Source organism: Poecile atricapillus, chromosome 14 (assembly GCF_030490865.1).
Source record: "Poecile atricapillus isolate bPoeAtr1 chromosome 14, bPoeAtr1.hap1, whole genome shotgun sequence".
In the NCBI taxonomy this organism is placed as follows: Eukaryota; Metazoa; Chordata; class Aves; order Passeriformes; family Paridae; genus Poecile; species Poecile atricapillus.
In genome coordinates, this window is record NC_081262.1 from 5,923,482 (window position 1) to 5,948,364 (window position 24,883).

The 24,883-nt window shown below is 46.8% G+C and overlaps 1 protein-coding gene and 1 long non-coding RNA gene across 2 annotated transcripts; one reads left to right on the forward strand and one right to left on the reverse strand.

Moving 5' to 3' along the window:
• Positions 1 to 685: 685 nt before the first annotated feature.
• On the reverse strand, positions 686 to 22,630 carry LOC131584709 (uncharacterized). The gene is made up of 4 exons (XR_009278789.1): positions 22,499 to 22,630; positions 4,209 to 4,334; positions 3,151 to 3,407; positions 686 to 1,677 (listed from the first exon to the last, which is right to left on the reverse strand). It is a non-coding gene; the product is annotated as an uncharacterized LOC131584709 (long non-coding RNA).
• LITAFD (LITAF domain containing) lies at positions 17,305 to 23,267 on the forward strand. The gene is made up of 4 exons (XM_058850082.1): positions 17,305 to 17,392; positions 21,337 to 21,402; positions 22,530 to 22,689; positions 23,159 to 23,267. Exons 1-4 carry the CDS (start codon positions 17,305 to 17,307, stop codon positions 23,265 to 23,267), a joined length of 423 nt encoding a protein of 140 aa, XP_058706065.1.
• The last annotated feature ends 1,616 nt before the right edge of the window (positions 23,268 to 24,883 follow it).

The following is a 24,883-nucleotide window of genomic DNA, read 5'->3' on the forward strand; positions in this document are numbered from 1 at the left end:
GGAATTCCCAGGAGGATTTCAGAGCAGAGCAGGCAGCTGATGGGCTCGGGCAGAACGTGACTGATCAGCCCCTACAAAAGCACTGATGAGGCCACTCTGGCTCTTTCTCTGCCATCACTCGTGTCATCTGGGCTTTGTCAACTCTGCTGATCAACAATCCGGGGATGGGCTGCAAGGGCAGATGGGAAAGTGTCACAGCTGACAGACAAAAAAGGGAAAAAGTAGTATTTCTGAGCTTCTTAGTGCACTGGTCTGTCTGAGTGCTCCAGGAAACTCTGAGCCCTTTTATCATGAGCCACTGAGAGCAGCATTCAACCAACAGCTCAGCAAGGAAATACTTCCTTTTGCTCTGCAGAAAAACTTCTGTAATTCACAGCAATGCCAATGGATGATCAATTAATCAGTGATTTGACCATTTTCTGAGAATTAAAATGAAATGGATGCCAGGAGAAAAGGGGTCAAAGAAAAAGACTAGGTTCAGCCATGAAAGGTTTTATCATCTTTTAATTTCTTTCCTAATGTTGTTGTTCCTAATTGATGGAGGCACCACGAAACAGATGAGTTATAATGTATTTCTCTGACTAGTAATTTTGCCAGAGTTAATGAGAGACAGGGTAGTGCAAAGCATATCCAGAGGTACATAATCTAACTCACTCTTGTTTAATTATTATTTTTTGAGAAGAAACACTTCCCCTCCAAGCAGGACTTCTCAAGAGAAGCATGCTGTGTCCAAATTAATCTGCTCTCTGACCTGTCACTTGCATGAGTTCCTTATGCTCTGAAAGTGAAATTGTTTGGTTAGGAGCACCAGTGTCTCTTGATCTTTCAGTACATAATTATTGGGCACCTTGCCTGGCAAAATATCTGAGAAGCAAATGGAGCACCTCATGTACAGCACCAAAATCCTCCTGAAAACAGTGTCCAGTAAATTACAGAGTTTTGTGCTGAAAGAGTTCTCTGTATCTTCTTTTTCCAACTAACATACTCAAAACCACTTAAAATGGCATTACAGAGCTTCAGACTGTTCAAAACTAAGCTAAACTCACAACTGAAACACTCAGCTTGTGCTCAAGATACCCTGTGCTGGCATAAAGTCATCATCTTCTCTCCCACAGTGCCTCCTGACAACACTCACACAAATTAGCTTTGGGTGTGCTCTGCTGGTGTTATCTCCATCTTCCTGGGTCGAGATTTTAAGGGCCTTCCACAAAAACAACCCAAGGAGTTTAGAGCACAATAACTCTTTCTTTGACATATTTTTCTTGTCTCATTCTTTTTCCTTTCTGTACAGGCTCTCACACATAGTCAGGACAATTCCCAGTTCCTGCACTCACTGGATTACCCAGCCTGGGCTGTTCTTCAGTGTGTCTGACTTCTGCTCCTTGGGGTGCCTTTGAATTATTTTGCTCTCACTGAATCCAGGGATGTTGCATGGCTCACTCAGCAGGCTGGAGCAGTTTCCATCCCAGTGAAGGCACAGCCAGCTGGGACCCACAAGGGTAAACTCTGCAGGGGCAGACAGCTTGTCTCTTCAGGCCAGAAAAAATAAAGCAGGATCAGTCTGGTTTTCACTTGACCATGGTGATCACAGGGTACGTGGCTGCTTTTTCACAGGGCTTGCAGAAGAAGCACTGCACTTAAAAGGGTGGAATTTCAGCAGTTATTTGGGACTGAAACCTGAAATAGCAGAAAATGGCTTTAAACTGAGCAAAAGTGACTTGTAAATTAGAGGGGACATACCCCAACATAAAGATGTGCTTTCACAGCCTGACAGGAGAGCATTAAGCAAGTTCTACAGTACAGTAAGTACCTTAACAACCATCCTGCTTACAGCTGCTTCCAGGATAATTCCCTCCCTGATCTCCTGTACTACTTTTGCACACCTTTAACTCTCCACAAGTCCCTCTTGACATAGTTTCAAACACAGACTGATAAACATTTGGACACTGCTGGACAACTTTCAAAGAACTGTTCCAGCCACAAGACTAACTTCCTGCTGTGTCTTTTGTTTCCATCAGGAAAAGCACTGCATATAAAGTGGATTGTTTTAATTAGTAAGGTCTTCATTCCTCAGCTGCTGCTCAAGGCTCAACAACAGGGTCATTCAGACACGAGAGGGCTCCAGAAGTGAGTCCAAAAATAACTTTAAAGGTACCTAAATTGTGAGGAATGGGATTATGGAGGACTGCAGGTTCTGGCCCCAGCCTCAGCTACAGAAGAAAATCCCATTATCCTGTCCCCATACAGATCTTTGAGTGGCCTACTTTGAACTCAGTGATGGAAAGGATTCATTGCTTTTAAGCTGTAATCTTCATGTAAGAGATGAGTTACTGGATTACAGACCTTGTGAGTGACCAGTAATAGGCAATGCCTTTTCTTGCTGTATTTTTGATGGAATTGATGATAAAATATCTAAGTAGATGGCTCTGGGTTTTTCATTACCTCTGTTTGATTTTGTAATTCCCTAACTTTGTTAACCTTTCTGTAAAACTACTTGGAAACAGATATTTTGGGGTATCAAACACGAATGTATTTTAACCTGAGGCTTCTAAAAGCGAGAAGCAGAAGGGACAGATGTGTCTTGGTTCTGTCAGTGCCACCGTCCCGGAGCTCTGGAGCTCTGCAGGCTGCAGAGGGCAGCAGCCTCCAGCCCAAAGCCAGCAGGGTGAGCTGCACCAGGACCAAAGCCATGTGTGCTCCTGGGGCTGGAATCCACTCCTACACACCGAGTGCTCTGCTATCTGCACAATTCCAGCCCCAGTTTCCCATTTCAATACAATCTTCCTTCTGCTTACTAATGTAGCACGAGTGTGCGTTTCAGTTTTTGATTTTATGACATTGCTTTCTACAAATCACGGTCACAATCTCAGCAGCTGAAGCTGTGTAGAGTTGTTATACTTTGCATGTAACTTGTATAAATTATTCTTTGGCCAACACCATCTTTATCAAGATGCACACAGAAAAGCTGCTTTGTCCTTTGTGCAAGTCAGAGTACAGAATGCTGCTCTCCCTAAATGGAACCTCTTTTCTGGCAGATTTTTTGTTAAGTGCTCTGGAAGGTCAATCAAGGGAGAAAGGTAAAAAAGGACATTATTATGAATTATAAAAGAGGAATATATGTTCTCTTGTAAGATGTAATACTCTACCCACCAGGCAGGTGAAGCAATCTTCCCAGAAAATCTCAGCATAGAAATTCCAAGAACACTTTGCATTTCCAGGAATTTACTGGTTGGGATTTGTATCTTTGATTATGTCAGTTATTCAGCCATTAACCTGCCACAACTAAGAGCAGCTGTGCTGAGCTCTTTCCATCCTTTCTCTTATAGAAACGATGCTCTGACCTGCTGCTTCTTTCAAGTGAGGAAATTGAAGGAAGGTCCAGGTGTTCAAGATTTAAATTTAATTCCCTTGGAAAGAAAAAAACATAATTTTCAGATAATTTTGTTTGCTTCCAGAAGCTGAAACAGAATATTGCAGGTGGGAAGTGACCTATGAGGATCATCAAATCCAGTCCCTTGCTCTTCAAAACTGAATTTAGGAATCACAGACCTAAAAAAAACCAAAACCAAACAACAAAAACAAACCCAAAAAATCCATCTAAACTATGGATGCTCAAAATTAACCAAAGGGTGCATTTGCCAGTGCAGGGCCCCATGCTGGGACTAAGGTTAATTACTGCCCCAGTTAATTAGAGGACTCCAGAGCATCCCCCAGGCTGAACCTGCCGCAGGTCCCTGAGCTCCTCCTGCCTGCAGGGATTTGAAGCCCCTCAGCTGAGAGGGATCAGGCACTGGAGTCAGGGGTTTTGTGCCTTTTGCATCCTTCCACCTCGTGGGGGAAGACAGGAGTGCCCCCACCCCTCTGGGTGTAGCAGGATTCCCTGGGGGAAGCAACTTTTAAAACATTTTGATTGCACTTGCAACAGGTGTTTGCAAGGTCAGCAGAGTCTTTGCACAGGAACAGATATTCTTGGTCTATTTAAACTATGTTCAATCTCCTCTCCACGTTGTCCAATTTTATAATTAAAATAAAATAGAGTTCTAGGGACAACTGGAATTCTTGTGGCTGCACCAAAGTGTGCAATTGGACAATAATCCAGGCATCTGACCACATACTGTTTCTTACATCAGAAACATCCCAGACTTGCCAGCCAGCTCTGCTGGTCAGCTCTTTCCAGCATCTCCGTCCTCACCACTGAACTTAATTACCTGCATCTGGATAAGGAACGTCCCAAATGACCCTGAGGGTGAAGGGTCCACTCCTCCTCCTCCTTCCCAGATCAGCACCATGGTCTCTAAGGTGTTTTTGTCATGTGTGTCGTGTCGGTGGCAATCCTGTTGATTCCCATTGTTAGAAAAAATCAGAAAGCCCTTAAATTCAAGCAGAAAATGTTACACCTCTTGGACATGCCAAGCACAGCCCAACTGTATAATCACCCCTGTCAGCACCACAGTCACGTCAGTACATCAGGCTTTGTTCTCCCTGCATGAAATTTCACAATTCCCTAATTTTTTTTCCAGTCTGTGAGTGTAATCCTTCCTGGTTCCGGCTCTGGCAGTTGTTAAGGTGTGATAACAAGCAGGAGATGATTCCATTCCTGTAGCAGGGTGTCTCTGCCGTGGGTTTCACACTGTGCTCCATCACTCTGGGGCACCAAGGGCTCAGCACTGACCTCCCTGCAGCTCTGCCTGCCCTGCCCAGGGCTCCAGGCTGAACACACAACAATTTCTGTTCCTGGTGGCAGGAATGCATTTGCAGGAAAGCAGAATTTGTTGTGAGTGACCTAACAGAACAGTCTCCTCTTGAAAACCATTAGCAGCCATGGTGTTTAAAACCAGCAAAAATTTTAAAAAATGAATACATTTTGAAATGTTCTCACTGTTTTTTTCCATGTATTACTTCAAAAAATTTTCAAATACCAAGTTAGGATTGTGGATTTTTTTTTTTTTTTAAATCCAAAATAAAAATGAGAAAACAATAAAGTACTTTTCATAAAGGTATTCCTTGCAAACCAACATTCATTAATTTTCCTTTGATTCAAAGATTAATTTTGAATTAAACTGTTAAGTGTTTTCAGCCTCACATCATCAATGAGTATTACATGGATGTTATAACCACCTTCCTGACACCAAGCTCAGAGCTTTTAAAACTAATTTTAAAAGGATAAAAAAAAAAAAAGGGGAAAACCCATGACTTTCATGCTGTTAACAAAACTAGCTAATGGCTGAGGTCTCAGATCAGATGGGTTGCAGAGGATACAGTGATTTTTCTGATTCCTGAATGACGTGCTGTTGGTGCTCTTTTTACATCTTATTTCAATCAGCAAATTACTAGAAGAAGCCAGTGTCCAATTTGTCATGTTGGAGATCATTTTTCATGTGGAAAGCATTGCACAGAAATGGTTCCTGCTTTAAGCTACGTGCCGCCACGTGTCACCCAAATATTTACTTTGCACATTAAAGTAACTCATCCCTAGATCTTATCTGAGAAAAATGGTGTTTCACATTTGAGTCACTCTTATCCTTCTTGTGTAATCGGTGTTCCAAGAAAATGCTGCATTCAGATACCAAACAGGACAGGCGAGTTCCCAGCCAAGGGGAGCTGTGCTCACCTGTGGTAAAGTGGTATTTTAACTGGGAAAGGAAATCTTTCTCCCTGCACTGTATTTAGCAGGCATATTCACAGACACTGAATTTCTTGAATTACAAAACACAGCTCCAGATATCACTGACTGCACCCAAACACGTGCTGGTGTAAACAGGGAGAGAATTGCACAAGGTCTCTGCTTTCTAAAACTGGAAAAAAGGTCTAGCTTTTTCTCCAAGCTTTATTAGCAAAGGACTTTTACCCATTGTTAGTTTTCCAGTAGCAGAGAAGCTATACCAAAATATGAGTTATCTGTAATAAGATCTCAATACAACTTTATTTCTGTCATTCTTTAACAGAGGTTGCAGTCAGCTGAGCTATACCTGAACACAAAACAGCAAGAAAGAGACATTCTTGCTTCAAAGAACATATGAACTATTTAAATGGGATCAAAGAGAGAATTAAATCTCAGTTCCACCCACCTGCAAGTCAGGAGCACAGCATGAGCCACTTGTCTGAGCCCCCTCTAAAGTCAATGGAGAGCCACAAAAATCTCCTTTGTGCCCCATTCCACCTGCCCAGGTGGGTGAACAAGCCCTGTCCTCACTGCTCTGATGGGTGCTCTGTCCTGTCCTGGGCCAGGCTCCAAACCTCCCAGAGCTTCCCCAGGGGCTGCTTCCCCTACCTGGGTCAGTAGGGCTTAATATCCAGCAGTGCTGTGGCTCTGCAGAAATCCCCAGGTGAGAACTGACAGCCTTTATCTCACACAAAGATCCTTCTGATCTTAACTCCACAGCCACAACATCCACAGTCAGGACTACCAGCTTCAGGCAGGAAAATAAACCCAAAAAAATCCTGAATCCAGTTTTCCCATCTGTGAGAAACTGCAAGCAAAAATGGGAAAGAAGCCACCAATAATGATGAACAGCTCCCACATGCAGTAAGTGGCTATTTTTTAAGAGGATAGGAAAAGCAATCATCACTTGATGGACTAATTTATAATGATTATTCCACCCTTGTTTGTCTCTGATAGCATACATGACATGCAGGGGGCTGATACAATCTCTCCCCTCATCACACTGTTTCTCCTAGGGCAAGCACTGTAATTAAGATTGGCAAACAGAGCCAGTGATAAACCAAAGTTTGGAAGCACTGAGTTCCCCCAGGGCTGGGGGATCACTGCCAGGGGAGCACAGCAGGGCCAGGAGCAGCTTGGCAGGAGACAGGAGGATCTCTGCACCCCCAGCTCAGCTGCAATAAAGGCTGAGGGGACAGAAGGAGCTGGGGACAGCGCTGGCACTGCCACCCACCCACCCTGGCAGCTCCAGGGCCCTTCCTGGGTGTCAGCCAGGCTGCACAATCAGTGAATTAAAGCTGATGTGAATATTTGAGCACTTTAAGCCACCCCACATCACAGCCAGAATTTGTTGTGCATGAGTACTTTTGGATGCACTTGTGGTTTCATGGCTTCTTTTCCTCTGCTGTTCCAGGACAAGGAAAGACAGCCATCCTCTAAGAAATGGCCCCTTTCTCCCACACTGATTTCCTGATATATAAATATATTAAAGGACTATCCTTAAATCAATTTTTTTTCTACAGATATTAATTACTATTTTTTAATTATTATAATTACTTCTCTTTTTTTTTTTTCTTCCAGAATGCTTTCCCCAGACCTTAGAGCACCTCTTTAAGGAATAGTACATTGCAGTGTGAACATGCAGTGACTTTCCTAGAAAATATTGTCAAGATAAAGTCTCTCCACAAAGCATTTGAGTTTCAATAAAGCAGTATCTTAACATTTGTATTAAAATTGATTTCTTACGATCAGTCTAATATTTTTCTTTACATGAAGACAACACTGAGGAGTGAATAACTTGCCCAATATCACATAAGAAACCTGTGAAAGAGTAAAGATTTGGAAGGCAGAAATGGGATCAGCCACAGTTATGTCAGTCATCCTTTAATATTTTCAGTTTAGCCTGGAGATGTGACTCTTGTGAGGTGAGTCTGCAGCTACTCTGATGATGTGTGTAGTGCACAAAGTGCACTTTGGCAGTGAAGCAAATCTGAGTAAGTGCTCTGTACCTGGTCCTTGACGTCTGGAGGAGAGGCAGGTGATGTGCTGCCACCACTAACAGCGTCCAAACCCACTGAAACATCCATTAACAACAACAAATATCTCAGTTTGCAGAGTTACCAAGTTGTGGTGACAAAAGGGGAGTGAAAACTTGGAGTACACAACAGTTCCCTCTCTTCTTCCTTTTCCCATGGCAGTTTTCCAGCTCTACTGGGAAATATAAAACACTCTTTTGCTAAATATGTGCAATCTTGACTTTCCAAGCTCAGGGGCTTCCTGTGCTGCTGCAGCCCTTCCTTAAATAAGATTTTTCCCAGGAGCCAGCCAGCAGCATGTTCTGTGCTGGTGATGTGGTGCCCAGGGTGCCACGCTCCGTCCTGGTGGGAAGCACTGGGGATGGGCTCCTGCTGTGGAGCAAGATCTTTGTGCAAAACAGTTTTGTAGGAGGTTCAGATGAGTAAAAACAATTCTTACTGAGAGGGTCACACGGCCACTGGAGAGTGCCAAACATGTGGCATCTGAGGGAGGTGGTTTTGTCTCTGTTTCTCACCTTTCAAATATGTTTTAGTTGGCAATAAATTCAGTTAGTTTTCCCCAAACCAAGTCTGGTTTGCCTGGGATGGAGATTGGTATGTGACCTCCCTGACTTCATCTCACCTGAAGGACATTTCCATCTTATTTTCACTGTTGAGAAGAATAAGAGAACCTGGGTGGGCATCTGGCAACCCACCACAAAGCATCTATTTAACAAAGATCCAGGTCAGCTACACACCTGGTTACCAAGAGGATCCCAGCTAAAATATCAATGGTTACCAGCCTGCACAGAGATCTTTGCTGATCCAAGCACACTTAACTGGTCAGAAATTTCAAGTGATTTCAATAATAAAATATCAGAGCCCCAGATACACTTGTACCTGTGGCTTTTTATCATTCTTTTTTCACAGAGAAGCACAGTGGCTGAGGATACATATTTCTCCACTGCCTCCAAGTTATTCCTGGGTTGCTTCTCATCATCTCCCTCAGCTTTCAGCTTGGCACAAAGGAAAATTTCTGGGATATTGGGAATGAAACAAAGCAACAAAAACATCCTCTGGTGCAAGCCAGTCACACAGCATTCCTTGTGTGACAGAGCAGGTGTGAGCAGTGGGCTGGGGCTGTGGCAAACTGGGCTAATTACAGCCTGTGCACTGTGCTATTTCAGAGAGGCTGACTCGCACCTTGCAGGGGCAGGACCCAGGGCCATGGCCCTGCTCAGCCAGGGCACAGACATGGATCAAGTGAACACCTTCTGAAGCCTCCTCTTCCTCCCCAGATCTGCCAGAGCTACAGAAAGGTAAGAGCTTCCAAATGGTCTGGGATCAAGGCTGTGCTTGCTCCTCAGGAGGAGAGGAAGGGAGGTGCCAAGGGCTGAAGCAGAGTGAGCTCAGGGACTGTGGCTCTCTGGTGTCACTGTCAACTTTTCCAGATTAGAATGTCAAACTCTGAAAATCTGCAAGCCTCTCTCCTGTTCCTAAAATCTATAGGCCAGGCTTTTTCTTAGGATATTTTCTCTTTCTCCTAGAACAGATCAGAGATGGATGAAGGGAAAGGGAGTTTTCTGAGAAGGTGGAAATGAGAGCAGTAATAAGGATAGAAATTTGAACTGATGCACCATAGGAAAGCTCTCACATAAAAGCAGGGCACACACCTGCTTGCTTCAAGTGAATTTATTCCTAATAACTTTGTAAGAGTTGCTAAACCAGCTCCAGATGATGTAGGACACATTACTTGAGCTGCTCTATCAGCTTTCATTTGAAGGACAAGTTATGGGCATTCTTTTTAAAAGGGTGTAAATGAAATGCTGGCTACCCCTGATTCAATGCTGTTGGTGAGGGAACGCTCATCTATAAAGGAATTAAATTAAAAGCTGGCAAACATCAATTTTTAAAGTAATGATTAAGTGCTGGAAACAACTGTGTAAGGCTGCCCTCAATTTTGAAGACTAAAAGGGAATGTGAAAGACAAAATTGTGTTCATAAAAGACAAAGGCTGAATCTAAACTCAGCATTTCCTATCTTCTGTTTGCTCAAGTTTTAAGGCATAACCAAATGTGACCATGTCACAGCAGAACTGATGCAGTATCTCCCCAAAAGAGTATTTCTGTCCACAACAGAGCTAAGGAAAACCAAGATTAATTAATTGTTAAATGTCACTGTGGCAAAACAGGAACTGAGCCCAATTTTTTTCCCCAGTCCAGGTTAATACACAAACCACTGGACAATACATCCCTTTAGTGGTTATTATCTATCTTTGGAAAGGCAATTAGGGAGGGACAAGTTCTAATGCAATCCCAGGGCTCAGCTGTGCTCACCCTTCAGAGCAAGTGCCCTTTAAATGTGAATAAAGTTGGTCATCTCAAGGGAACAAGGGATTATACTTCACACAGTAAATTAAGGAATAAGGTTTAATAGATAAACCTGGTTTGCATCAAAGCCTAGCACATAAAGCAGTGATGGATCTTATTCAGTATTTTAATTAATAACCTTGGCATAAATATAGGAGTGGCTAATAAAATGTATGACTTAAGAAACAAATTATGGAAGCAGAAAATGTATTACACAGAATAAGAAAAGTTAGAGACCTGCTGTGGCAGTATTTGTGTGCATTATAATGTGACAAAGCAGTGCACTTAGAAAACTACTGAAAATTTCAGCTGCAAGCTGGGAGTTCATTAGTACAGAATGACATTGGAGGAGAAAGACCTGCTGCTGGTTAATGACAACTTAAATACCAACCATCAGCATGAGGTGGCTGGGAAAAGGAAATAAGTGCTGCTGGATTGTTCTGCAGACAACTTTTCCATTAAATACAAGATGACATTCATACCATTCCATAGGCTGAGGACAGAGGTCACTGACTGTTCATGGGCAAGGAGGGTGAAGTCACTGTACAGAAATGAAAAGGACTCAAAACCTTGCTCAGTCCTGTGCAGGAAGGGCTGCAGAGGGACGGGAATGTTCTCTGGGCTGGCTGGAGGGGAGAAGGTTTTCTGTGAAAGCATGATGCTGGCACAATAGCACACAGCGAGAAACTGCTATTAATAATTCCAGACTAGAAGGTTTGTGAAAGTTTACAGTGTTTTGAATTGCTTTAAGCAGGAGCAGTAAATGTACAGAATTATAGACTGGGGCTCCCTTCACCCAGGAATAACCTGACATAAACATCTGATGTGGGACAGGACTGGAAAATCCAGGCAGTGCCTGTCTTTCCAGCAGCCTTGAGTGCACATGTCAGGGAGCTTCTCTGTCTTGTCAACAGACAAGAAAAGGGAACCAGGTAAAGAGTTTGCAACAAGAAATATGGTGCATATTCAGTCTATCCCCTCAGCTACATCCTCTCCATTTGAAGAGGCTGGTAACCTGATTCAGGCTTAAAGCCAGAATAACTGTGATGCTAAAAAATTAATTTCACAAGTAAAATGGGGAATTGGCAGAGAGTTCTTCATCCCCTTGAAAAGGTTGTCTACTTCAGATATAATTAATGTTTTCTAAAGTCCAATTTCTTATTTGCTGCCAGCAGTCCTCTCTTTTAGCTTCTATTTAAGAATGAGAATGGGCAAATACCTGAATGCTGCTCCCCAATTATGTTTGTCTATATTAGAGCTGGAACTATTCCTTCTTGAACATCTGAAAACTCTCACCACACTGTGGATGTTACCCAAAATGACCAACTCAGGACTAAAGGGAAAAGATCTCCCCCTGAGGAATTCAGTGTTTCATTGATAGGCAAAACCTGAATTAAATGCTTCAATCAAGTGAAACAGGCTCTTGATATTGTTCAAGCCCCAGATGTACTTGCATGCCAGCAATGGCATTTTATGGCCACCCTTTAAAACATCAGAAATTTAAATTGTCTGATAAACACAGCTGGAAGGGCTAAATGCCCAGGAAATGTTAAGCTAGTGATGGCAGGAGAACCAGAACACATTGCAGCAAAGTAAAAGGCTTTTGGGCCAGCATCCTACAAGCCAACAGGCCACTGGAGAAAACTGCTATTCTTCCACATGTCCATGAAATGTGGAGATCATTTATCATAATGTTTTAATGCTAATCTTCCAAAATACCAAACTTTTGAATGTAGTACCCTAGATTCTTCAAACATCCAAATCTTAAAGTTTCCTCCCATATTCCATGTTCCCTTTTTTCTGTCTCTGAACACACCCTCACTGAGTGGCAAATCCCACACTGGCATCAGATGAGGCTGGAATGGAGATTAAACACTGCTTCTGAAGTCACTGCTTGCTGAGATGCCATCCTTGAGAGCCAGGTATGAACCTGAAGGAAGTATTAGCACTGCAGGGAACTTTGGTTTTCAAATGAAACCCCTTTCCAAGCACAGATGACAGTGGCTGTGCCCCTGCAGGCACACTTGGAATGAATCCCACCCATGGGGTCATTTAGCCAGCAGGGAATTCAGGAGGGATGTGCAGAGGTGCACATGTGTGAGCTGGAGAATGGGGCTGTGCCCTGGAATTCCACAGCTTTGCTTGCCTGCACACCCAAAACAGGCTGCTCTTCACACCCAAACACAAGACCCTGGAGCAAACCAGAGGAAGATGATGGAAACTGCCCGCCCATCCTTCCCTGGAATCTCTCCTTCCTGGAACAGAAAGGCTTTGTCATTTGCACCTTTCTTTGGCTGAATTGGCTCTGTGCATATGCCTCAGGGTGAGATTTACTTCTTTTTTGAAATACTGATTTCCACAGGACTTAAAGTCAGCTTTATTTTCCAGTGCAAACCGGTTTATATCCGTATGTAGAGAGAAGACAGGGAATTGATTTGGTGTCCCTACACAGTTCTGCCTGCAAATCAAGCAGTTTGCAGTAGTTTGAGTCCCTGTGCTTCGGATAAACCCCAGGAGAGCCCCAGGGGCTGCTCTGCCCTTGCACAGAGCTCTGTTTGCTCGGGGTCACTGCAGAGAGGGCACCTCACATCGCTGCTGTTAATTGTGACCCTCCTGGGTGTTGCTGTAGGCAAGTCTACAGGGCATTTTCCTGCTCTTCAGGAACTGTTCCTGGTATTTCTCCTTCCTCCAGGGCTACTCACACAGTTCTCTCCCATATCTTCCTCTCCAACACCTGAAAAGGAGGGAAATCTCTTGCTCTGATTTACGGCAGCCCCACCCACAGGTCTGGGGTCACAGTCCCAAGGGGCTCTCAGGCACCTTACACAGGGCTGGAACCAAGGACTGAGAGCAAGCGCTTCTATGCCGAATTAGAGGCTCTGCAGGGCTGCATAAAGGACCCCAGAAAATGCCTTTCCTGGCCCTCTGGAAGTGCAGCGTTCAGGCCCAGAGGGTACCCCGGCCTTTCCCGGCACAGGCTGGGGAGGCTCCTGCAGGAGCTGAGCCCAGCAGTGCTCCCCCAGCACACACAGCTGCTGCAGCACGGAGCCAGACACACACAGGGACAGGGACACACTTCAGGGCATTGTCAGCAGCACCAGCCCGCATCGTCTGCCTCACCAGCTTCTTTAGATCAGACACAAACCCGGCATCGAACACTATTTCCTGCTCTCATACACAAACCCGGCATCCCGCATTATTCCCTGTCCTGTTACACAAACCCGGCATCCCGCACTATTCCCTGTCCTAATACACAAACCCGGCATCCCGCACTATTCCCTGTCCTGATACACAAACCCGGCATCCCGCACTATTCCCTGCTCTCATACACAAACCCGGCATCCCGCACTATTCCCTGTCCTGATACACAAACCCGGCATCCCGCACTATTCCCTGCTCTGACACAAACCCGGCATCCCGCACTATTCCCTGCTCTGATACACAAACCTGGCATCCCGCACTATTCCCTGCTCTGATACACAAACCCGGCATCCCACACTATTCCCTGTCCTGAGACACAAACCCGGCATCCCGCACTATTCCCTGCTCTGATACACAAACCCGGCATCCCGCACTATTCCCTGCTCTGATACACAAACCCGGCATCCCGCACTATTCCCTGTCCTAATACACAAACCCGGCATCCCGCACTATTCCCTGTCCTGATACACAAACCCGGCATCCCGCACTATTCCCTGTCCTGTTACACAAACCCGGCATCCCGCACTATTCCCTGTCCTGAGACACAAACCCGGCATCCCGCACTATTCCCTGCTCTGACACAAACCCGGCATCCCGCACTATTCCCTGTCCTGAGACACAAACCCGGCATCCCGCACTATTCCCTGCTCTCATACACAAACCCGGCATCCCGCACTATTCCCTGTCCTGTTACACAAACCCGGCATCCCGCACTATTCCCTGCTCTCATACACAAACCCGGCATCCCGCACTATTCCCTGTCCTGTTACACAAACCCGGCATCCCGCACTATTCCCTGTCCTGATACACAAACCCGGCATCCCGCACTATTCCCTGCTCTCATACACAAACCCGGCATCCCGCACTATTCCCTGTCCTGTTACACAAACCCGGCATCCCGCACTATTCCCTGTCCTGATACACAAACCCGGCATCCCGCACTATTCCCTGCTCTCATACACAAACCCGGCATCCCGCACTATTCCCTGTCCTGTTACACAAACCCGGCATCCCGCACTATTCCCTGTCCTGATACACAAACCCGGCATCCCGCACTATTCCCTGCTCTCATACACAAACCCGGCATCCCGCACTATTCCCTGCTCTGACACAAACCCGGCATCCCGCACTATTCCCTGCTCTGACACAAACCCGGCATCCCGCACTATTCCCTGCTCTGACACAAACCCGGCATCCCGCACTATTCCCTGTCCTGACACAAACCCGGCATCCCGCACTATTCCCTGTCCTGACACAAACCCGGCATCCCGCACTATTCCCTGCTCTGACACAAACCCGGCATCCCGCACTATTCCCTGTCCTGAGACACAAACCCGGCATCCCGCACTATTCCCTGTCCTGTTACACAAACCCGGCATCCCGCACTATTCCCTGCTCTGTTACACAAACCCGGCATCCCGCACTATTCCCTGTCCTGTTACACAAACCCGGCATCCCGCACTATTCCCTGCTCTCATACACAAACCCGGCATCCCGCACTATTCCCTGTCCTGTTACACAAACCCGGCATCCCGCACTATTCCCTGCTCTGATACACAAACCCGGCATCCCGCACTATTCCCTGTCCTGTTACACAAACCCGGCATCCCGCACTATTCCCTGCTCTGATACACAAACCCGGCATCCCGCACTATTCCCTGCTCTGACACAAACCCGGCATCCCGCACTATTCCCTGCTCTGATACACAAACCCGGCATCCCGCACTATTCCCTGTCCTGAGACACAAACCCGGCATCCCGCACTATTCCCTGCTCTGTTACACAAACCCGGCATCCCGCACTATTCCCTGTCCTGTTACACAAACCCGGCATCCCGCACTATTCCCTGCTCTCATACACAAACCCGGCATCCCGCACTATTCCCTGTCCTGTTACACAAACCCGGCATCCCGCACTATTCCCTGCTCTGATACACAAACCCGGCATCCCGCACTATTCCCTGTCCTGTTACACAAACCCGGCATCCCGCACTATTCCCTGCTCTCATACACAAACCCGGCATCCCGCACTATTCCCTGCTCTCATACACAAACCCGGCATCCCGCGCTATTCCCTGCTCTGACACAAACCCGGCATCCCGCACTATTCCCTGCTCTGACACAAACCCGGCATCTCGCACTATTCCCTGTCCTGAGACACAAACCCGGCATCCCGCACTATTCCCTGCTCTGTTGCTGATTCACTTCTGCCCCTCGTGCCCTGCACATCCTCCCGGAGGTGTTATCCTGATCCCTGGCTGGGTGGAGCCAGGATTAGTCAGTGTGTTCCTGCTCACAGCACTTAACTTGCCAAGTTCTCGCTGTGTTAGCCACTATTATTCCCTCCTACCCTGCGCCTCTTGCAGCGCCCGCCTGGGCTTACAGGCACTGGATGGAATTCAAAAGCCCTTTCCTCTTTTTCCTGTTTCACAGCGAGATGAATTCTGCAGAAGTGCCACCCCAATGGACACCACCCAGTATTTAGTGTACCAAGATAGGAATAAGACAAAAAACTTGGAGACTCCCTGTAATTTTCCCCACTAATCCCGGTCCCAGGGGAACAGCTCTTGGCCAACACCTGCTAATGTAACATTATCTATCGCCACACTCCTGAGCCCACAGTCACTACCGACAGGCTCTTATTTCTTCTCCCTTGGTTCTCACAGCTTCATCCTACCCAAATTCTCTTGACTCTCAATTTTATTCTTCTCAGTGGGATCCTCATGAAGCTTCAACAATGGCCTATACCTCTGCCATTCCCAATCCCCTGTTTCAGCTCCTTTGTAACAACTATACTGAGATGCGCCTTTTTCCAGCCATCCTCTCCTATCTGTGTATTTGCAATTTCTTTCGGCATCTTTGGCCATAGCGTGGCCAATGCTGTACTTCTGATTTTTTTATCCACAGCATCCTTCCTATTCCCTTTATGACTCATTCTGCTGCCATTTTTTGTATCACCTGCAGTTCATCCAGATTTGTGAAAATTACGGCACATCTTCCCTGCTGATATTTTCAAATGCCATTTTTTTTTTCTTTTTCCTTTTTCTCCCTGCGGGGCTGATGCTTCATCTCAGCACTACTGATCCTCCCTTTTTCATCCTCCTCCTCTAACACTCCTTGTAAATAGACCGGCTGAGACCACCCTGCCTTGCCCAGCAATTCGTCTGCTGCTTCTCTTTGACTTCACACATTCGGGCAGTTTGTGCACCTGTGCCCCTTTTTCCCCAAAAAACTTCCCTCCAAAACACTCACTGACCTGTCCCAAAAGGCTGTGCCTTTCTCCTGCAAAGGGGTCTCACAGTAAATGTTAGTAGGAACTCAGTTAACACTGGTGCAAGGGGCAGCTAGGAATAATTAATTTCCGCTGACAGCAATACACCATGTATCTGCATCCGTGTTCTCCTTCCTCCCACCCGCCTTTATTGCGAGGATCAGCTGCTGCCAACACCTGCAAAACACACATCTTGTGGCCTCATCTTGCTCAGAGCCTCGGGCAGCACAGTCACCCATAATAAGGATGTTTCCCAACAAAAGCCTGTCACCTACCGATGAGACAATAGTTTCACAGGGCAAAACTGCTCACGATAACAATGGTGATAAGGTTGCACAATAACCCAAAGAAAGACAGATCCGAATTGCGGCTGATTGCAGTGACTTTATAACACGTGAAGGTTTTCCATAGGTGCTCCAAGTGTGCTCTTCCCTTCCTTGATTACTTTGACAACCCAGAGGGAAAAGCATTGGTTAATTTTTCTGCAAAGGTAACTCTTTCAGTCGCGAGCTTGCACAATTGGAACGGTGTTTTCTGGGGAACATTTTCCCAGCACAAAGAAATGTTCAGATGGTATTTTGTGCCCTCCAGCTCTCCCATCGTGAGCTGTGACAGGAGCTGACCGCTCTCCAGCCTGCCAAAAGTCGGAGAGTGAGAACCCATTTCCCTCTGAGCAGCCCCCGAGCTGGAGAGCTGGGAGCTGCAGGAGGACTGGCAAGTGCAGGGCACGGAGAGTCACCTACAGAAGGTTTTCCTTTGCCCTCCCTTCGGCAGGTGAGCTGCAGAGATGTCTGGGGAGAAGCAGGGCCCGCAGGTGCCGGTGATCGTGTACGAGCCGCGGCCCGAACCCTCGGCCCCGGAGTTCGGGCAGGACGGTACGTGGGGCTGGGGAGAGGGGCTGCGAGGGCTGACTGCGGGGCTCCGGTGCAGCATCCAGCACAGCATCCAGCACAGCATCCAGCACAGCACATCAACCAGCACAGCATCCAGCACAGCACTCAGCACAGCATCCAGCACAGCACAGCATCCAGCACATCATAGCACCCATCACAGCATCCAACACATCAACCAGCACAGCACAGCATCCAGCACAGCATCCAGCACAGCACAGCATCCAGCACAGCATCCAGCACAGCATCCAGCACATCATAGCACCCATCACAGCATCCAACACATCAACCAGCACAGCACAGCACCCAGCACAGCACCCAGCACAGCATCCACACATCAACCAGCACAGCATCCAGCACAGCACCCAACACAGCACCCAACACAGCACAGCATCCAGCATAGCACAGCACAGCACTCAGCACATCAACCAGCACAGCACAGCATCCAGCACAGCATCCAGCACAGCATCCAACACATCAACCAGCACAGCATCCAGCACAGCATCCAGCACAGCATCCAGCACAGCATCCAGCACATCATAGCACCCATCACAGCATCCAACACATCAACCAGCACAGCACAGCACCCAGCACAGCACCCAGCACAGCACTCAGCACATCAACCAGCACAGCACCCAGCACAGCATCCAGCACAGCACAGCACCCAGCACAGCGCCCAGCACAGCATCCAGCACAGCACCCAGCACATCATAGCACCCATCACAGCATCCAACACATCAACCAGCACAGCACCCAGCACAGCACCCAGCACAGCATCCACACATCAACCAGCACAGCACCCAGCACAGCATCCAGCACATCAACCAGCACAGCACCCAGCACATCAACCAGCACATCAACCAGCACAGCATCCAGCACAGCATCCAGCACAGCATCCACACATCACCCAGCACAGCACCCAGCACAGCATCCAGCACAGCACAGCATCCAGCACAGCACTCAGCACAGCATCCACACATCAACCAACACATCATAGCACCCAGCACAGCACATCACCCAGCACAGCACTCATGACAGCACAGCATCCAGCACAGCATCCACACATCAACCAGCACAGCACCCACACATCAACCTGCACATCACAGCACCCTGAACATCACCCAACACATCAACCAACACAGCACCCATGACAGCACAGCATCCAGCACAGCATCCAGCACAGCACCTAACACAGCACAGCACCCAGCACAGCACCCAGAGCATCACATCAACCAACACAGCACCCAACGCATCACCCAGCCCAGCATCCACACAGCACCCATCACATCAACCAACACATCACCCAACACATCACCCAGCACATCACATCACCCATCACAGCACCCAGCACATCTGGGGCCCACCTGTACAAGTGTGTGGGGCTCCAAATGTAAAAGTGTTCAGTTCTGTTCCCCAGGATCGGGATTGATGAGTGGAGATGGTTTGTGCATTCAGATTTAGGACGTTTATTTTACCTTATCTATATTACATTTTTACAGACAGTGAACACTTCTACACACTAACCTAACAAGCTACAAATGGCCACCTCGGGCTCTGTCCACTAGGCCTTTTAAGCATAAACTATCCAATTATCAAATGCCAACTAATTTATTTTTACTTTTAACCCAATAACCAAACACCTGTGTTCCACACTGCATACTTTTCTGTCTGATTCTTCAATACCCAAATCCCAAAGAAGGGAGGCAAAGACAAACCAATGTCCAAGAACCGTCATCTCATCTCTTATTATATATATAATATACTATATACTATATCTCAAACACCAAACTCTGTATTTGTCACCCAGTGACTTAGCATAATTCTATCTAATTCACACATTCACCTTCCCAGCTTCTCCACTCGGTTTTGGAAGACTTCTCCATGGTCTTAAGTTAAATCCAGGTTCTCTTGAGTGTCTGAGCCTGTCAGCACAGATGAAGGGACATTTTCTGTGCCTGGGACTCCAACAACCAGCCTTGCCAGGGCAGGATGGCTTTAGAAAGTGTCTGTGCCAGAATATAAAACCCAGGGTTGGCTTAGGATCTCCTAATAGACACATCATTAAAATGGCAATAAATATTTTTGTTGGTTCAGTTAATAATTTTTCAAAAAACACTCGCTTTACTGCAGCTGTGTCGCTGCAATGATTTCATACTCCTGATGTGCAAATGTTCAGCCAGCAAACTCTGTATGTGGATGGGCTGTGTCCTGCTTAAATTGTCATCTAGCTTCACAGAGGCCTGGCCTTCCTGCTCCCATCCCTGCTGGCCAGAGCTACCCTCCCTGGGCGAGCTCTGCAGCCAGGCTCTTACAGGAGGAACCATCCCTGCCCATGAGCTCAGCTCCAGGGCTGCCAGAGCCTGCTGCTCTCCTGGGCTGCCTTTTCCTTCTGAAACCTGGCACAGCTCTCACAAGGACCTCACAGCACTCCCCATCTTTAGTGATTGCACCTTCCTTACCTCCCTGCACCTGAGGAAATTGCCATTTACTGAGCAGGACTGGAGAAACAATCCGCATGGGAGATCAGGTAGGAGCTAATAAAGCTCCGTGTGTCAGTCGTGGGCCTCCAAACCTGACTCATTTTCAGAGCATTTCATCTGCCTGTAAATATTTTTGTCTTCAAAGATCTCTCTGGCCTTTTTCTAAGCTCAGCAGAGCTTGCAAGAGGCTGGGGAGAAGGAATCTCACTTGTGAGCCACTCAGCCAAGGCACAGGCACTGCACACATCAGCACTGAGCTGCAGCCTCTTGTCCTTGTGCACAGAGCAGATCCTTCACTAACACACATCGAGTGGGAGCTCACTTGTGCTAAGCACATTCCTCTTCTAGATCAGAAGGAAATTATTTCACTTTCATCACTTTTATTTTTTTACTTTTTTTTTTTTACTTAAATTTTCTTTTTCCCTACAAATAACACCCCCTAAAAACCAAACAAAAAAATCAAACAGAAACTCCTCAAGCCCAAAAAACTAAACCCCACCCCACCACCACGAAACCCAAATGCCATTGCAAATCTCTACCACTTCTGGCAAGCCATTCAAGAAAATACTGCTAACATTTTTTTTTCACCTTTGCCACTGTATTTAATCTCACTCTGGAAAACTCTGGTTTTATATTCCATTTGTATCCCTGTGGGCTCATTCCCTGGTTGCACTCCCATTGTTTGTGAAAATCTTGAGCACAGGCTGGGCTCCCAGCTCGGGGCTGCTCTGCCTGGGGGTGAGCGTTTCTCCAGTGTCATCCAGGCTTGACCAACCAAAATTTCTCTTGGGGACTGTCCTCCTGTCCCAGACCAGTCCTGTTGTTTGGTACCACATCCACTCTAGCTGGCTGTAAAGCTTTTTACATGGATTTATTTTGAATGTATTCATGAATGTGTTTTTTTTTAATACAGTAATTTATTTCACCTCGGGTAGGCTGATTGCATTCTTAATTTGAAAGATTAGCAAAAGAACTGAAAAAGCTTGAGGTGTCTTAGTCACCAGCTTCCCTTCTCCCAAAACAAAAGGAAAAAAGATATTTTAACTTTTTGTTTCTAGAACGAAGAGTACAATGAAATAACTTCGTTGAAAGCTGATAAAATTTAAACAAGTGAAAAGGCTCTAAATGCTCACAGTAAATGTAGTTACCACTGAAGGTAGAAGTACTGTGAGTCCTTTATCAGTGGAGTCCTCAAATTAAGATTGAGCATCATTTCAGTGTTATGCTGCCTTTCCTGAAGAATGATTTGGGGTCTCAGCTTTTGTTATAAAATGAGACCAGGCAGTCACTGCAGGTTTGGCTCTGAAAATCCACAAACCCGTCCAGTGGCTGCTCCTCGCTGTGCTGGATTTGGCTCTCCCTGCCAGGCCCCTCTTGTCTCACTCCACAGGGCTTTTGGGAGCCAGAAGCTGTTTGCACTTACACGTTTTTCCCTGTTTTTCTTTGCAGGGGGCTACGAGTATCCTTCCCCCCCGCCCTACTCCTACCGAGAGAGCGTCACCATCGAGCAGCCCGGTGAGCCTGGGGCTGCGCTGCTGCCCTGGCCCTGCTGCTGCAGCCCAGCAGAGCCACTTGGGCTCAGCTTTTACACCAGCACAGAGGGTGGCAGCTTTCTGACACAGTCACAATCTCATCAGCTGGAAGATTTCCACAGAAATGTCAGAAGATAAACTAAGACAAGGGACTCAGACTTGATTTTCCAGCTTTAGCCAATCTACACAAGTAACCATTAAAATAAAACCAAACCAAAAAGGCCAGAAGCCAGGGCTTTCAGAACAAATCATTGTAAGGCCAGTGTTCCTGTTCTAGTCACCTTTATGGAAGTGGAGAAGCTTAAAGGAGATGCTGAGGAAAAGCTCTGAAGAACAGTCAATAACACCTCATACAGGAGGAAAGGAGACATGCATTTTTAAATATCCCTAAAACCAGAAGGCACTTGAACTCAGACATGCTCTGTGCTATCTATTTAACAGATACCTTCCCACTCCTCAAGTTTTGCCTCAGGCAACACTGTGAAGTTGTACCCTAAACATGTTTTAGGATCCTTAAAATGCCTTTTTTTTTAACTGAAAACATTTCTGAAAAAAGTATCCTTTGTGTACCTACAAGGAGCGTGTCCCTCAGGGAATATGACAGTCAAGTGTAGACTGCAAAAACACGAGCTAGAGACTAACTGGGGACAGCACCAGCAGCTGTTTGATGGCATTCAGGTGTAAGAGTAAACTACTTTGAATAATTTCTTATAAACACTGAAAAGTTGATCCAGAAAATTCCCCAACATCCTTCAAATCTCTTCTTCAGGGAGAACAAGCATTTTTGTATTATTTTAAATATCAGAAGACAAATCCTCAGTGTCAGAGTACATCTACCAGAGGCTGGTGGGAACTGCCTGGCTGGGGATTATCCCATAGACAATTCCCTGTGTTTGTCCTTATCCAGGTAAACTCTGGCTGGTTTTAGCTGCAATGTGTTGGCACACACAGAACAACCAGCACAGGGGTTCTTAGGAATACACCTGAAATCAACAATAATAATACGGGCGCCACGTTAAAAACCCCCGCTCTCCCAATTAAAGCTTTGTAACTTGCAAAATATTTCCTGTGCTTCTAACCTGGCTGTTTCTCCTCTCCTCCTGAGCTCAGTTTATTTGGTGCCCCAGCCTCCGATCATCGTCGCAGGGATCTTCTCCAGCAAACCAACCTCCACAATCTGTCCTTCCTGCCGCCAGCACATCACCACCCAGGTCACCTACAGACTGGGCAGGCTGTCCTACCTCCTGTGCACCAGCCTGTGCATGGTTGGGTAAGTTTTCATGGGCATTGTGCAGATTCAGCACTGCAGAAGGTTAAAAATGAGTAATTAAAAATCAAAGTTCTAGTTAGTGCTTATACAGACACTTTGCCTGTCTCCACTCAATGAGGAGTCACCCTGTCCTTTCTAGATGCAGTCATCGTGGCTACAGGGGATGCAAACTTGCTAAATTTAACCCAGTATGTTTCACTTTCCATAAGACAAGCAGAAATTAGTACACCATTGTCTACTTCCCAACTGTAATTTAGAATCAGGCTCAGAAGCAGACTCATGCATAAGATATCAGAAGCAAAGAAGATTAATATTTTGGAAGATGCTTTAAACATTAATAGACTTGGGAAAGAAGTGGATTCACACAGAGAAAAGGCAGACAGAACAAGGCAGGGGAAAATCACAGCTGTGGCCAGCAGAAAAGGAAAGCCAGTAATCCTGTACATGTCCATCTCCCCTCTGGCTCTAGGTGCTGCTTCGGATGCTGCTTCGTCCCTCTCTTTGTGAAGCTCTTCAAGGACGCAGATCATTACTGCCCATGCTGCCAATTTCACATTTATAGATACAAAAGACTATAGAAACAAAGTTTATGCAACCAGACGATGTAAAGCCTCCTTTCCTAAAGGCATAAGATTCTGCACATAAAACTACTGCTTGGAAACCCACAGGACTATGCTTAGGTTCTGCAGCTCCCTTGGTGGTGAACCCACCTGCTAAACTCCAGTTTTCCATCACATGGTTGGACTGGCTTTAAAACAAAAACCACTTCAAGACTAATTCGCAGTGTCACTTAATTTATGCTCTATTTGACTTGCTGCCCTGTGCTGTGAAGTTTCCAGCTGGTGAGTGCTCCAGCTCCTCTCAAATCTCCCACCCAGCTGGGACACAGACTCCTCTGGACCTCTCGGCCCAGCACTAACCAAGGTTTGGACATGGATGTTTCAGAGAAGCTCTTACCTTCTCTGCACTGGAACTGACTGCTTGGGATTTCATTGCTCTTCTCCGTACAGGATCTACCCCTGCAGGGCTGTGGGCAGTACAGTGTAGCTGATTATTTATTAACAAAACACTAAGTTATGAGACTGTCTTTACTCTGTTATGTATGAGCTAAGAAAATAAAGCTGTTATTGTTTACAATACTGGCAAAACATCTGCTGTCTGCCTTGCTGCCATGCCCCGCTGCACCCAGAGCAGAGATGCAGGTCATGGGACACCCCCTTTACATTAACAAGCTACAGTCCAAAAGGCAAGCACACAAAGATGAAAAATCAGCAAACAGAGCTTGAAAAAGTCACCACAAGGCCTTGATTTTACCTCTTGGCCTCTCTGCACTGCAGTGAATCATCTCCCAAAGCAGGACTTTTTAGACTTTACCTTTACACAGAACTTTACAGTCACTTATCTGGTGAAATCAAATATCTGCAATTACAGTGCCCAGGAGGTGCCCAGACCCTTCTCAACACTGACAGTAGCAGCAGCTGCTGCAGCTTATTGCTGGCTGGAAAAATAAGCAGAGGAAGAGAAGCATATTTCGTGTATTTCCTTGCTGTAACATCATGAATACTTTGACATTGGCACAGGGATTGCTGAGGGCAGGGGGATGCACGGCAGCAGCACTGGGCTGCTCCCCAACCCTGCCCTGGGCACCGGAGCTGCACCACCGGCCACTGAAAGAGCTTAAAGAGCTCCTTGTCCAAACCCTGTCCCTACAGTGACCATTGCCCTGTCCCTGCAGTGGCCATTTCCCTGTCCCTGCAGTGACCATTGCCCTGTCCCTGCAGTGACCATTGCCCTGTCCCTGCAGTGACCATTTCCCTGTCCCTGCAGTGACCACTTCCCTGTCCCTGCAGTGACCACTGCCCTGTCCCTGCAGTGGCCATTTCCCTGTCCCTGCAGTGACCATTTCCCTGTCCCTGCAGTGGCCACTGCCCTGTCCCTGCATTGGCCATTTCCCTGTCCCTGCAGTGACCATTTCCCTGTCCCTGCAGTGGCCACTGCCCTGTCCTGTTGCTCGCCCACTCACTGCCCGTGGCCGCGTCCCGGGGCACCGCCCGCCACCGCCCCCTGCCGGGCACGGGGCGCACTGCGCGCTCTGCCCGCGGGGGCACCGGGACAGCGACACCGGGCAAGGGACAGGGACACCGACAGGGACACCGGGCAAGGGACAGGGACACCGACAGGGACACCGGGCAAG

Excerpts from the sequence above, each read along its gene's own strand:
- LITAFD (XM_058850082.1), top strand. The coding sequence starts at position 17,305 with ATGTCTGGGGAGAAGCAGGGCCCGCAGGTGCCGGTGATCGTGTACGAG. Across the intron at positions 17,393-21,336 it reads CCCGGAGTTCGGGCAGGACG|GGGGCTACGAGTATCCTTCC; the intron begins GTACGTGGGGCT and ends TTTTCTTTGCAG. Across the intron at positions 22,690-23,158 it reads ACCAGCCTGTGCATGGTTGG|GTGCTGCTTCGGATGCTGCT; the intron begins GTAAGTTTTCAT and ends CTCTGGCTCTAG.